A 14904-nucleotide genomic window follows, 5' to 3' on the forward strand; every position below is an offset into this window, starting at 1 on the left:
TAAATTTTTTTTTTTTTTTTTTTTTTAATTTTTAATTCGGGTATGCGGGTACCCGTTTCTTAAAAAATCTGCCCCATATCCCGACCCGGATTGAAGGCAGTTTTCCCGGGTCGGGAACCCGACCCGCAAAAACATGATTTTTTAAAAAAAATCCCATCGGGTAGTTGCCGGGACAGCGGGACAGTGGGCCGGGACATTCGGGTCGGGTTTTTTTGAACACCCCTACTTGTACCATCCACTCACACCGCCGTTGACTCATTTGATACAAAAACTTGACAAAACTCATCAAATTCTCTTACAAACCTTGTCTTCTTCCTAATTTTCTGATAATCAAATAATCACTCTAAAATCATACATTAGTCATTTTATGTTCTGATTGATTAATTAATTAATTAATTTGTTGGCATAAATTTGTGATTTTTGTCACTTTTTTCTACCGCAAAACTTTGTCATCATGAGTAATGGTATTTTTTTTGTCAGCTTCGCGTAAAGATCGTCGACTTCTCAAAGGTAATTTATTTTGTTCATAAAACAATTTTTTACTTGTGGTTTGATAACTCAAAATTTACGATCCGATTTAATTTTTTTTTGTAAATGTATTTCTTTACCATAATTTTGATTTGTCTAATAATTTATTTGGTTTTTTTTTTTTTTTTTTTTTTTTTTTTTTTTTTTTTTAATATTTGTTGTATACCGAAAATCATATCTTTGCACTTGTGGTTTAACTTGCAAATGATTTTTTTTTTCAATTGTTAAATTATTTTTCACATAAATTTGATTGGGTTATTCATTCATTTTATTTAATTTATTAATTATAATTTTATTAATTGCAGAAGAGGGGAAAAAAATTAATGGATAGGTATGGTAAACAGGAGGCAAAACAATTGTTGCGAGCAAACGAAATGTTGAGAGCAAAAGATGAGAAAGGGCGTAGCGTCCTACATATTGCTGCTGCCGGGGGTGATACCCCTCTCTGCAAGTTTTTCCTCAAGACGGTCAAATTTGATGTTAATATCACAGATCTTAAGGGTATATATGATATTTCTCATTATTTATATTTATTAAATCATTTTTAGGGCTTGTGATGAGTTGTGAATTATATATGATCAATTGGATGTCAGTAATGGTCCTTCAGTATCCCTTGTTTTGAATAGATCAAGCGAGAAAGATCTAGATCGTACCACATTTGATCGAATATAATTATAATTATAAATATAAATATAATAATTTAATTAGATTGGACCGTAAAAATTTTCAAACTAGATTAGATTAGATCAAATCTTAACAAAATTATGCCCCATTATTTATATAGTGGTGTTTATATTTCAATAGTCACCTTACATTATGTCCTTGAACCGATTACCATTTTATTTTTGCTATTAATCTTTCAAAGGCAATCTTGTTATGTCTCTTTCTTACGGTTTCTTATACCCCAAATTATTTTAAGACTAAGACATTGTTGTTGTCGTATTAAGGGCTTCATCCATTCCTTGCACGTTTGGAATGAGGATAGTATTTAAAGGGTAAACTAGACAAAACGAATAAATAAAGTACAATTAACAATAACGAATTATTTAGGAGGTGGTATGTGTAAGTAGTAATGAATTTACAAAGATATTACGCAAATTATGAAATTGTATGTATAAGAGTATCTTTGATTTCTCGACTTCTTTGACAACCAATAATAATATTCGATCTCTTAAATTGTGTGTATAAGAGTATATTTGATCTCTTTAATATTATGCGAATTATGAAATTGTGTGTACAATATTGCCTATCTAAGTTGCTACACTTGATTCATCAAGAAGTCATTATTTCATGCAATAAACTTGGAGATTCTACAATTGTTTAGTGGCATAATATGATATGTATGAACTATTAGAATAACCTACTATACCATGTCATATTAGATTGATTAATTTTTGATTTTTGGCTATTTTACAGGTCACACTCCTTTGCATTATGCAATTGCAGAAGGTCATAATTATATGGCTTCTTCTTTTCTGCTCAATCAAGGAGCAAATCCTAATTTGGCAAGCGATGCTGGATTGACTCCATTATACTTTGCTGCCGTAAAAGGTTTCTAAAACTTGTCGAGCTATATAGTCTTAAATTCTACTACATTATATTCGTTCTTTTACATTTGATTGTCACATTACTAGTTCAATTTTCAGTCAGTAGTTGGTCTTGTGTGAACAAGGCTTACGGATTTTTTGCATTGTCAAGCTATACATGCAATATTCTTTTCCTATACTTTACTCTTGGCTTTAATGTGGCAGGAAAAAAAGACCAGATGAAATTGTTGGTATCAAAAGGTGCTAAAGTTGATGCACCATCGCTTATAAAAGGCACACCATTGCGATTTGCTGCGGAATATGGCGTGAAAGAGGGTGTTAAGTTTTTGCTTGATAACAAGGCTAATGTATGTGACAACCCTAACACTTTAATTTTTGTATCTGATTGAGATGTTTCCGTGTATTTATATATAGTTGATTTGCAATATGTATAGTACTATTGTGATAGTGGTATACTGGTATGTGTCCAAGTGTCAAACTCGGCTAACTGATGACAAATTCCATATGTTTTGGGCGAAATAATGAATCAAGTGTCCTTACCCATGTCATAACATTAGAGCTTATTCAAGGTTGACTATATGTTGATTTCTGCACTTTTAAAGTCTCTTATTATTATCTTATATATGAAACACTATGTTTGTTTATTCTATTGAAATTCAATAATTAAATGGCTTCATTTTGGCCTTATTATAAATGTTTTATCTTCTGATGATCATCTTTAGGTATGAAGCTTGGCTTTATGACCCTTAGTTAATATACATGTATGTTTGTTAGAGATATGAAAATATCTTGTAAATTATGCACATTTATGTGATTGCACCTTCTCTCTTTGCAATAATGAAGTTAACCATCTTCTTCTTTGATGCAGCTAAATTCGACTATTCATCCCGTACACCCTCCATTGGTAATGGCCATTGCAAGAAAATCTGTTGATTGCGTAAGGCTACTCCTCAAGGTATAATTATTTGCCTTATTATGAAGATTCTTATTGTATACATAGTTTTTGTTATTATGTTTGGTGGTTGTGTATTCTTATTTTTGTAGAGAAGATATCATGCTATATATTGTGAGAAAACTTTGATACTAATAAACCACTTTGTCTTCTTAAAGGCTAGTTGTGACTTATTTTTCTTCAATTCACTTTTTTAATTGTTTGTGAATCATTTGTGTTTGGTAACTATATTTATATTATCATTTTGCATGCAGTACTTCATTTACTTGGATTGAATAGTCACGTCTACTAATTTAGGATGTCTTAATACTATTTGATTTTGTTTAATAAACAAGCGTTAATGGTATCTGATTGAATTTTCTACACACCTCACTTCAATTATGTGATAATGATGAAGGAATATAATTAGAATTTAGGAATGCACCTATCATGCATAGGAATGTACCGCCTATATATGTATAAAATCATGTCATATCTTTAATTTAAATTGGTCGAGATTGTACATGACAATTAATTCCCGATGGATTGGAAGATGAAGTATTCTTCTTTAATCATGTCATATCTTTAATTTAAGCTATGTCATTTATTTATTCATTGGTGGTACTCTTGGTATGCTTGGTGCAGGGTGGAGCTGACCCAAATCTTAGTTTACAAGGAGAAAGCCCTTTGACTATGGCTGTTCTAGTAGACGATGCTGAGATTATCAAATGCTTGCTTAAGGCTGGAGCTAATGCTAATGCTATCGATTTTGTAAGTGGAAGATAACATTACATTCACATGTTTTTGTTAGAGTTTTAGTCTTAAACTTGTACTCCTGATTGCGGTTGTCTTTTATGTTTTTTATGTCTTGATTCTATATGATTGGGATACATCATGTATATGTATAATGACATTTTCCTGTGATTTCCTTAGTATGATTTCACACCAATAGAACTCGCGGCTAAGGCAGGTAAAGTTGCGCTTATAAACATCCTCTTCAATGCTACTGCTCGAATTCCTCATATTCCGAATTGGAGCTGTCAAGGAATACTCGAGTATACCAACTCTAAGGAAGCTATAGAAAAGGTAATGTTTTAGGCTAATGACTGATTTTAAGTTCATTATGCAATTTATATAGTGCCACTTTCTAATTAAGTTACGTTGATGTCTTTTGAGTGAAAAGATATGCCTCTTGAGGGACACGTACACTTTTATGTACATCCCTTATTCTGTATAAATAGATTTGGTTCTCCTGATGTGAATGTAAGATGATCAAGAATAAAACAATAATTAATTTGCTTTTTTTGAGAGAATTTTTTAGAGTATATTCTCTTGGTTTTTACAAACACTTGTTCACAAACTTCTTACAGGTTGATTTCATTAAACAACCTAAATCAATTGGTCTTTTATTTCCTAGTATCTCAATAGTTTTATCGTGTTATTTTTGTTGTTTTGTAAAGGGGCACTAATAAACTATTAGGAAAGTTACATTAAGTCACGTGCATAGAAAAAATATGCGGTCCCTCTTGTTCTATCCTTCAAATTGTTTTAACATAGGAGTACATGACCGAGTCTTATTATTAACTAGTTCGTCGATCTCTAGTATATTACTTGCAGCTCTTGCGATTCCATTTAATGCTTAATTACATGCCTTGCAGCGTTTATCCAAAGTTGAATCGAAGTTTCTTGGAGCTAGAGATAGAGGAACACAAGCCTTCGAAGCAAATGATTATCTGTCTGCAATTTACTGGTTCACAGAGGTAAAATAAATTAAAAAGAAAAACTGAACTGTCACATAGTATTATCAATTATAGGCAGTCATTAATAAATTTGCTTGTTATTCATTCTTAACACTAATTGACTAATTGTTTATGAATACAGGCTATCATGACGTTTCCATTGGAACCAAGCGTGTATGTCGAGAGGAGCCTGTGTTGGATGCGCCTCAACGATGGAAAGCGTGCACTCAGTGATGCAGAGGAGTGTATAAAGCTGGAATCAGAATTTTGGATGGGACATTACCGGAGTGGAGAAGCTCACAGAATGTTGCAGGTCTGTATATGATTGATGTTATAATATCGAATTTTTTTGGATAATTTTTCAATTTTTGACTAGTATCTAAACTAGTACAATTCAATTGTGTTATATTTGTATTGGTGCAGGACTATGATAAGGCAAAGGAAGCTTTTAAGACTGCTATGAAGTTTTGCCCTGAGAATAAGAAGCTTGAGGACGCTTACAGGTAATTTCAAACAATAATGAAAATTATGCGAGTTTTTTTTTTTTTTTTTTTTTATATAAATATTTGATTACGGTTGTAATTGGAAATAATCTTCATTTATTCCGCAAGCACTATATTGATACTTGTCCTCCATTGTAATATTTGGCAGGGAGGTTTTATTGGAAGAAGCAATGCCGATTCATGATCGTTGCCAGCCCGTTGCTGATTATGATCTTAGATTGTTCTAGTTGTGGTGATCGAAATAGAAAAATCGAATAATGTAGCACACACTTTCGTGTTGATTGGTGTACTTGCAAAAGCCTCCGATGAGGAAAATTTAGCAAGGTCTTTAAACTGCTGGTTGTTTCCAGTGGACTATTTTTTTTTTCTTTTCTAATTGGATTAGAAAAGAGCAGTGGCACATCATTTTGTGCTGGTGAAGTTGAACTTAATATTTATGACATTGTGACATTGATAATATTTTGAGGTTTTACATGATATTATGCAGTGGCGGATCCAGGATTTGAGGAATGGGGGTACGAAATTACGTTTAATAAAAGACAAATTACAAAATAAAAAATAATATGTGGAGCGTAATAATTTTTTCCTAACTAAATTTTGAGTTAATAAATCATTTCACTATTGTATTAATATTTGTGAGTACTATACACGGATACACCCTATCTTCCGACAATAAGGCTTAAAATTAAGAATTATAGATGTATGTGAGGAAATTTTTTTTATCTAAGAGAACTATTATTTGTAAAAGTAGGTCTCTTTGATAAAAACGGGCAAATCTTGTGTGGGAAAAATAAACAATATCACTTAAGAGACCTGTTATTGTAACAGTGGCTCTCTTTGATCAAAAAGTACTATTCTGAAACTTTTGGGCTTCTAGCGTGGAGGGTATTAAAAAAAATAACCTAAGAGACCAAATTTTTACATAGGCAGTCTCTTTCAATTTAACATAAAAGGCCGGCTGATTGGGTGTTGCGGCATACTGCATAACAGTACCTAAGAGACCGCCTATTACATAAAGGCGGTCTCTATTCTTCACAGTTTTTTTTTTTTTTTTTTTTTTTTTTTTTTTTGGAATGGGGGTACAGTTGTAACTCTATGTACCCCCCTAGATCCGCCACTGATATTATGTGACAATTATGTCTAAAGCAAGGGTTAACCCTCGTATCACACCATCATCTATGAACGAATCTACATTTTAAGTCATGCATGATTGAACCAGACTCATGCAAGTTTATGTTATCGGAGTATAAGGGCTGTGGCACATTATTTTTATATATATAAAAAAAATCTTAAGTGATGATGGATCATAAAGTGTATAATTCCAAGAATAATGAGTTCCAAACATCATAATGGTTATTAGAATAGGGGAATGAATACATATCTTAAAAGATGAGTTAGAATATATGTTTTGGTTTTGTTAGTATACATTTGAAAGTAGAACACTGATCAAGGTCATGGCAATAGGATTTGCGTAGGATTTGATGTGATCCTCGGTTATTTCATTTTCCAAGAACTTTAAAAATGTATGATAAAAAATTAAATCTTGTCGTGGAAGATAAAAAAAAAACTTTAAACTCTAATACTAAAGAATAAAAATTAAAGTACGCTCTTCATTAATTGTACAATTGAAAAGTGATAAAACCCTCACTAAAACATGGGTCAGAGTAAGTGCCTTCAAATTAAAACTATGATGTGACTCTTTTATATGCTACATATTTACGAAAGCTATCCTATGCAACATTAGAACATAACCAACTAACATTTTCTTCAATGTAGATACACCAACATTGTAGCTACATATTTTTCTACAATTTTTAAATGTTATCATATAACCTAATATTCCTTAATATATTCCAATTCCATCCTTATTATCAATACAAAACCTAATATATGTACGTGCATTGAAATCGTAAAACCAATTAAATGAAACAAATAACATGAAACATAGCTTTTCAAACAAATTAGAGAACAAATAGTATAAGACAATATACCTCTAATGTGTAATGTATATTCCATTATAATATACTTAAAATTAAGGTATACTGTCTTATAAATATGAAATACCCTTTATAAATATGATACATTAATAACTAATATAAGACAACATACTTTTTTATTAATATAAGAATCTACTATAGTGTGATTATGTAATTGTGTGATTATGTTGTCTTGTTTTTATTTTGTTCTAGGATCAAGAAATATTTTTTTTCTATAACAACAACAACTGAGAAATTTAACTTGGTACAAACAGAATTGTACTTCTGCAATAGCATTTGCATAGAATTCATGTATTGTACATAATTTTGATTTTTGAGTAATCACTTTGTTTTTGTGCCAATCTCTTCTTCTGTTTTCTCTTGATATTAATTGCATACTGTTATAACATCCCTTTTCTCTTTCTTTGAATATTTTGAATATTTTTTGATGTGATTTTGAATATTTTGAATATTGCTTGATTTTGAATATTTTGAAAATTTGTTTGTTCAGTTCTCTGAGCAAACCATGACAAAAGGGTGTAAAGGGTGTTCAAAGCTGAATACCATGAGCGGTCTTTGGTTGGACTTGGACCTTGATATGAAAGATGAAATCAATCGGATGATTAATTCTAATGGAGAGGGAAGCTCCCTGTTGCGGTTGTTTAAAGTCTATGATTTGCCCGAGCAACTTGACTTCCCTACGAGCTTATTTGACAAGCTTATGACTTATTACCAGGATGTAGAGCAAAATGGGATTTTCTGTTTCAGAGTATGTGATGGTCAGTGCTTGAACATCACCCTTGAAGATGTTCTGTACTTGACCGGTTTGCCCATTAGGGGCAAACCAGTTGTCCCGGAGAAGAGCAAGGATTTTGGTGCCTTCTCTAGGGTATTTGGTGAGCGCGTGGAGAGAAAAGCTCTAACTATACCACAACTCAAGGCGATTTGTTGTGATACGGCTAGGACTACTGATCAGCGGATGAAGCCAATACTGTTTTTTATTCTTAATTGCATGATCGTTCCCGATTCGAGTGGACCTATTGCGACTTCTTATGTCCAGTTTGTTGAAAAATTGGACGAGATGGATTCATATGCGTGGGGTGCAGTATTTTTATCAGTCTTGTACGAGGGTTTGAGACGATACAAAAAGGGGAAAGCGACTGTAGGTTTTATGTGGCTAGTTCTGGTAAGCAAGTTTTTTTTTCTTTTTTTTTCTTTTGCTCATCTTTTTTTGTTTAGTCTTTAACTAACTTTTTTTTTCCCCCTTAAGTGTTTTTCTTTTGCCGTTTCAACATCTCGGACATTTTTGGAATTGAGCTTGAGCTTCAAGTGGCGCCCTATACTTTGGCTTTTATGGTGAATAAGTTGTCCAAAAAGATCGGAGCAAACCACTATTCCATGGAGCATCACAACTTAGGGAGGAAGTTGACGCAACTAGGCAGAGTACTTGAATCGACAGATGTGGTATGATTTTTGTTTCGTTTATAGATTATAAATCATCATTAGGGTCCTCGTTAGGGTCAATATTGATTTTTGTTTATGATTGTCTGATTTTGTGTGTGAAATATACGGTGTTTTATTTGGTTGGGTGTGCTTAGTCTTGCTCTGGTTGGTTGAGGACTGTACTGGCCCTCTATTGCCTCTGCTATGCTGTTGTGGTATTGAGCTGCCACGATTGGATCTCTTGAGTGAAGTGAACTTAGTACACGTGTTGGCTTTTTTTTTTTTGATCAATAAATCAGGAGATATTATTAAGCTCAAACACCAGCATACAGTTTAGAACCATACAAGCAACAGCTCAACAAAAACAAACTTACAACAAGGTGACAAACCACCTGCTATCTTTTCTAGAAATTTTCCTAGGGAGAATGATATTAATCCTCAATCTAACAACATCTTTAATTTGACTAATAATGACAGTAGTATCACATTGAGCTCCATTCCATAGAAGGTTGTTTCGAGCTTTCCAAATAGCATACACAGTAGCTTGAATAGCTGCACCGATTACTCCAAATTGGAATTGAGAAATTCGATACCTTTTATCAAGTTGTTTACACAACTGATAAACCTGCAAGCAGTGGTATTTCACATTAAGCCAATTCATGATACCTTCCCATATTACCTTGGACACAGGGCAAACCTATGCTTTTGCTTCAAACCAAGATGCAAGAATAAATCCTTCAGCTCACACAGCTTCCTCCAGTACCAGCACGTGTCCTTAGGGGGAGTATAGAGCCACTTTTCATGTGTTGGCTTTCATTTCACTTTTCTTTTGCTTTTGTCTTTGAGTAGTAAACTCATCTAACAATCAACCATTATCAAGGTAAATCTACACTATCAATCATAAGTATGTAGCATAGGAATTCAGTTGGGTCAATCTCGTGGCAAAAAAGACATGCAAGCACCAAATTTATTATCAAGCAAAACATGGGTACAAAAAATGTGGGAGTTTTAAAGAAACAAGGTTTAGATATAATGAAATTTCAATGACAATGGTATGCTGTGATTTATACTTGATCTCTTGGAATATGATTATAGTTTGAAGTTCGTTTTATTGGAATTCTTTGGGGGATTGATTGAACACTAACTTGTAAAGTGAAATCCAATGTGAGTTTGTGTTTCATCAACAATTATAATAGAATCACCTGATGATGAGGGTGTGCGCATAGCTCAGTTAGTTAAAGTTTCGATTTCCTCATTTTTTTTATATTGTTCATATCCATAACACTGCACCTTGTTTTGCCTTTGACGCCGACGCCGAAGCCGAATAAGGGTAATATAGATGAACATAGATACTAATTTATTTTGAGGTAACATGATTAAGGGTAATATACCCCCCCTGTAATGTTCTATTTCGATTTCCTCATTTTTTTTTATATTATTCATATCCATAACACTGCACCTTGTTTTGCCTAGGACGCCGACAACGTTATTCATGAAGCTGGTTGAGGATGGCGTTGTACTGCACCTTGTTATGCCGCTGATATTTGTGTCTTTATTGTAAATTTATTGTCAATATGATTTTAATTTATAATTGGGTTGAATACTTGAATTTCTGATTTTAGTTGAGTTTTTGATTATGAACGTTCAATATTTGAATTACTGATGACGAACTAATGATTTGTGAAGTACTATATAATATTTGATTATTGGTACTTTTTATTATATTTTTTCTTTTGCTTATTTCGTACTAATAAAATACGTATTTGTAGTTACTTGCACCATATTGAATTTTAGATTTTTTTTCACGGTTTACCAAAATGATATATTTGACGTTAAAAACTCAAATTTTATTCGAACCGATGCCAAAAACCGTTGCCATAGACCTAACCGTTGCCAAAACCCGTTGCCATAGAGCGTTGCCTTAGCTTTTTTATGTAGTAGTGTGTCTTTCAACCAATACCCGCGCTCACCTAGTAGGGGTCACCAAGTACCGCTGTCTGACATTTGCCCGACTAGAACAGTCGACCGACGTTTTCCCTCAATCACACTTTCCGAAAGGGCTCACCAAGTACCACCATCCGACATTTGCCCCATCCGAGTCACCATCTTTCAACGAGTACCCGCGCTAACCCAAAAGGGCTCAATCCCATCCGAGTCACCATCTTTCAACGAGTACCCGCGCTAACCCAAAAGGGCTCACCAAGTCCCACCGTCCGACGGTCGCCCTCAGTCACCCTTTCAGGGAACTTCCCCCGTACACACAAATCTATGTTTTCCTCATTGTTTAATGTTTCTGCTCAGATCTGACTCCCTCCCACACACAAATCAATACCCGCGCTCACCCAGTAGGGGTCATCAAGTACCGCCGTCTGATAGGGGTTGATTTTCGTTTACAGATGATGAAGGAAGAAAAGAGGAAGATGGAAAGAAGATGTGTGAAGGTGGAGGAAGTGGTGCAGGTCTACGTGGAGATTAACCACTTTCAGCTGGCTTGTTGTTGCTTGTGTCTTCTGCGTCCGCACCAAAATTCCATTAATAATATTGACCGACCTGCTATTGACCCGATCGATCGATTTTAACCCATTTTCCAGGTATTAGTCCATATCGTATTAACTACAACGATTTGACATAAAGTAAAAATAATTTGAAGTCTGGGGTGGTTAACATGAGTGGTTGTTGTGGTGAGAATGAAATTATAAGGATGCCTAGAATTATCAATTATTTTATTATTAACGATTTCACATAGCCCACAACCGAGCTCTTAATTTTGAATATTCGAAATCCGTAATAAGTCGGATATCAGATTTAGGATATCAGATAATCGGTAGTCCGAAGGCAATATCCAAAATTAGTAACAAAATTGGTATAAAATACCCCAAATTTGGATATCAGATATCCATTTATTTGGATATCAGATATCGATGTAATTTTATGCATTTTTATCACGGACCATAGTATGCCTAACTCGATAAGACCCTAATATGACCCGCCAACCTGGAAATTATCAAAATGACCCGATCCAAAATAAATCGTTTGACAGGTCTAGCTATATTCCATTTTTCACTTTATTTTAGGAGCTGTCACATCGAGGTGGAGCCTCCTAAAATGACCCCTAAAGGTGAAATTATTAGATAATAATTGATAGGTGAGATTATTAGAATCAATTTTTCCTTTAAAAAAAAGGGAAAAAAAAGAGTAAATGATGCCACCTCATTTACCCACATCATAACTCCTTTGAAGATGCTCAACTGTCTACTGTCTCTTTCATAATTGATAACCGTTCTTTCTTCTCTTTCATCTCAATTTCGATTCCCTCTTCTCGATTTTCTGTTTGGTCATCTCAATCTCGATTTTCGAATTTGCAGTCTACAAGTATAGTCATTTCTCCTCTACTCGTCCTCTGTTGCACAACAAACACCAATAAATATGTCTACAAACCATCAAACCGAAACCCTAAGTGGGAAAAAGAGGAGAGAGCAAACCGAAACCTTAAGTGGGAAAAAGAGGAGAGAGCCAGAACAATCTGATACCAGCAGCTCATCTTTCGTGAGTAAATTTTTGCTTTTAAATTTATTATCTAATATTTGTTTTTGCTAATTTTTGTTAAATGTTTATGATTTTGAATTGAAATTTTAGAGGAATTACATGCACTCTAGTTTTAGTTTAGGAATTGCAATTGCTTGATGTAAGGTGTTAATGATTTTGAATTGAAATTTTAGAGGAATTGCATGCACTCTAGTTTTAGTTTAGGAATTGCAATTGCAATTGGCTTGCGTTTACATTTGACCTAAATATAGACCCGCGTTTTGTGCAGTGGCGGACCTACATGTGTGCACGCTGGGTCACGTGACTCAGCAGTGCCAAAAAAAAAAAATAATAAAAAAAAATAATAAAAAAAAAAGAAGAAAAACGGCTGAAAGCACAAAGGCCCAAAAGGAAAACGCGTGAAAGAAACAACGAAACCTCACAACCCTAAAATCCTAAATCCCTCTCTGGCAAATCGCAAACTCGCGGCGCCGCTACTTCGCCGGAGCAGCCAACCACGCCGGAGCAACCTTGTCTTCATCCGTTCGTCTCCTTCGTTGTTCAAACTTCAAACAACAGACCACCAGTTCATTCACTTCATTGGTGGAATCGACGAATCGTGCTTCAATTCGTCGTTCATCCCTTGGCCTACTGCCCGACTGGACGGCGCCCTCACCACTCCACTAACGCCAGCCGTGACTCCGTGAGCCGTCTGTCAGCCGTGGACCAGTGGACCACCGATTCACCGAATCACAGCAGTGAAGGCGTGAAGCAGGCGGCAAGCAGCAAGGTATTTATTAATTTACATCTTTTAATTTGTTTTGTTAATTATAAATTTGTGTAATTTTAGTCATTTGATTGATTAAATTGATCTGAATTGTTGATATGTTGTTCATTTTTGTGTAAATTACTTAATTAATTATAATTTAAAATTTTCAGTCATTTATAAATTATAATTTCATAGTATAAATTATAATTTCATAGTCTTGAATTCTTGATCTCTTGAAAATTTGAAATTGACAAAATGACAGGTTGTTGGCCTTGTTGCTTGTTGTAAATTTTGTAATGTTGTTCATTGTGGATTTGTGGTATGGATTTGAGGTGTTGAAATGCAGAATTGTTGATTAGGTGGTCATTTGATTCAGATTTAATTGATTGATATTTGAATGTATTATGTGTATTCAAATGAACTGAAATTGTGTAATGTGTATATATGATTGTATAAATGAATTGTTGATTTTTTTTTTGCAATTGCTTATTTGCTTAAATGATTTTCAGAATGAAGCGGAAACGTACTCCAAATAAAATGCAGAATATCGCTAGTTTCTTTGCTAAATGTAATCCTCATCCTCCTAGTCAACAAAATTCTTCTCCAAATGAACAAATTTCCACTCCACATCATACTAGTGAACAACATACCTCTCCCACACACAATTCACCTCAATTTTCCCCTCAAAGATCACCTCATAATTCCACTCACAACTCTCCTCAAAATTCCACTCACAACTCTCCTCAAAATTCCACTCACAACTCCCCTCAAAATGAAGTGGAACACTCTAGTCCTCTTAATGCTTCGGGAGATGGTGTTAGATTAACTGAAAATGATCTTGCCAATCTTCCTCACGACCCGGGATTGAGAAGAAAGATGAGTGATTTCCATCCTGATGATAGAGACTTAGTGAGGAGAACTTACATTCAAAAAGGTCCATGCCAACCTAAAAACCATGTATTTCCTCAAAGACTCATTGCCCCTAAAAAACGTCGATTTTGTGTTAAGTGGTTTGAAACTTGGGGTTCTTGGCTTGAATATAGTGTGGAAAAGGATGCTGCCTATTGTTTCATTTGTTACTTATTCAAGGATGAAAATGCATTTGGAGGTGATGCATTTGTTAGCGATGGTTTTCGATCTTGGAATAGATTAGACATACTTAAAGCTCATGTTGGTAAGCACATGAGTGCTCACAACAATGCCGTGTTAGCTATGGATCTGTTCAAGAAACAAAAGTCTAGCATCACCACTGCATTTTCAAAACAAAGCAAGGAATCTATGAGTAACTATAGGAAGCGATTGGAAGCATCAATTATTTCTGTACAATGGCTTTTAGTTGGAGCATTGCCTTTTCGAGCTCACGATGAAAAAGAAACTTCTTCAAACAGAGGTAATTTTCTCAGACTTTTGACTCTTGTTTCAGAACTACATCTTGATTATTCAAAAGTTTGTTTGAAAAATGCTCCTGGTAATTGTCAACTTACTTCTCCGGTTGTTCAAAAAGACATCATAAATGCATGTGCAAAAGAAACTACTAAAGCAATACTTGAAGATCTTAATGGTGGTTTTTTTGCTATTCTTGCTGATGAGTCGGCTGATATTTCTGATAAGGAACAAATGGCTCTTTGTTTGAGATATGTAAATAAAAAAGGAGAAGTGTGTGAACGTTTACTTGGTATTGTGCATGTTGGGGATACAACTTCTTTAACCCTTAAGGCTGCTATTGAGTCATTACTAATTCAACATTCTTTGTCTTTCTCTCAAGTAAGGGGTCAGGGTTATGATGGGGCTAGTAATATGCAAGGTTCAATTAATGGCCTTAGAACCTTAATAGAGAAAGAATGTAAACAAGCATACTTTGTTCATTGCTTTGCTCACCAACTTCAGTTAACTCAAGTTGCACTTGCTAGAAAGAATCCTGATTGTGCTTGACTCTTTAGTGA

The 14904-nt window shown here is 34.3% G+C and overlaps 2 protein-coding genes across 2 annotated transcripts; both read left to right on the forward strand.

Moving 5' to 3' along the window:
• Positions 1-851: 851 nt before the first annotated feature.
• Positions 852-5475, forward strand: LOC145568055 (uncharacterized). The gene is made up of 10 exons (XM_081627495.1): positions 852-1029; positions 1945-2079; positions 2280-2422; positions 2944-3030; positions 3652-3777; positions 3940-4092; positions 4665-4766; positions 4888-5058; positions 5169-5248; positions 5397-5475. Exons 1-10 carry the CDS (start codon positions 852-854, stop codon positions 5473-5475), a joined length of 1254 nt encoding a protein of 417 aa, XP_081483621.1.
• A 7996-nt stretch (positions 5476-13471) lies between these two features.
• LOC145568056 (uncharacterized) lies at positions 13472-14893 on the forward strand. The gene has a single exon (XM_081627496.1). The coding sequence runs from the start codon at positions 13472-13474 to the stop codon at positions 14891-14893; it is 1422 nt and encodes a 473-aa protein (XP_081483622.1).
• The last annotated feature ends 11 nt before the right edge of the window (positions 14894-14904 follow it).

This window comes from Chenopodium album, chromosome 11, assembly GCF_948465745.1.
Source record: "Chenopodium album chromosome 11, dcCheAlbu1.1, whole genome shotgun sequence".
Lineage (NCBI taxonomy): Eukaryota > Viridiplantae > Streptophyta > Magnoliopsida > Caryophyllales > Amaranthaceae > Chenopodium > Chenopodium album.

Excerpts from the sequence above, each read along its gene's own strand:
- LOC145568055 (XM_081627495.1), top strand. The coding sequence starts at position 852 with ATGGATAGGTATGGTAAACAGGAGGCAAAACAATTGTTGCGAGCAAAC. Across the intron at positions 3,778-3,939 it reads ATGCTAATGCTATCGATTTT|TATGATTTCACACCAATAGA; the intron begins GTAAGTGGAAGA and ends TGATTTCCTTAG. Across the intron at positions 5,249-5,396 it reads AAGCTTGAGGACGCTTACAG|GGAGGTTTTATTGGAAGAAG; the intron begins GTAATTTCAAAC and ends AATATTTGGCAG.
- LOC145568056 (XM_081627496.1), top strand. The coding sequence starts at position 13,472 with ATGAAGCGGAAACGTACTCCAAATAAAATGCAGAATATCGCTAGTTTC.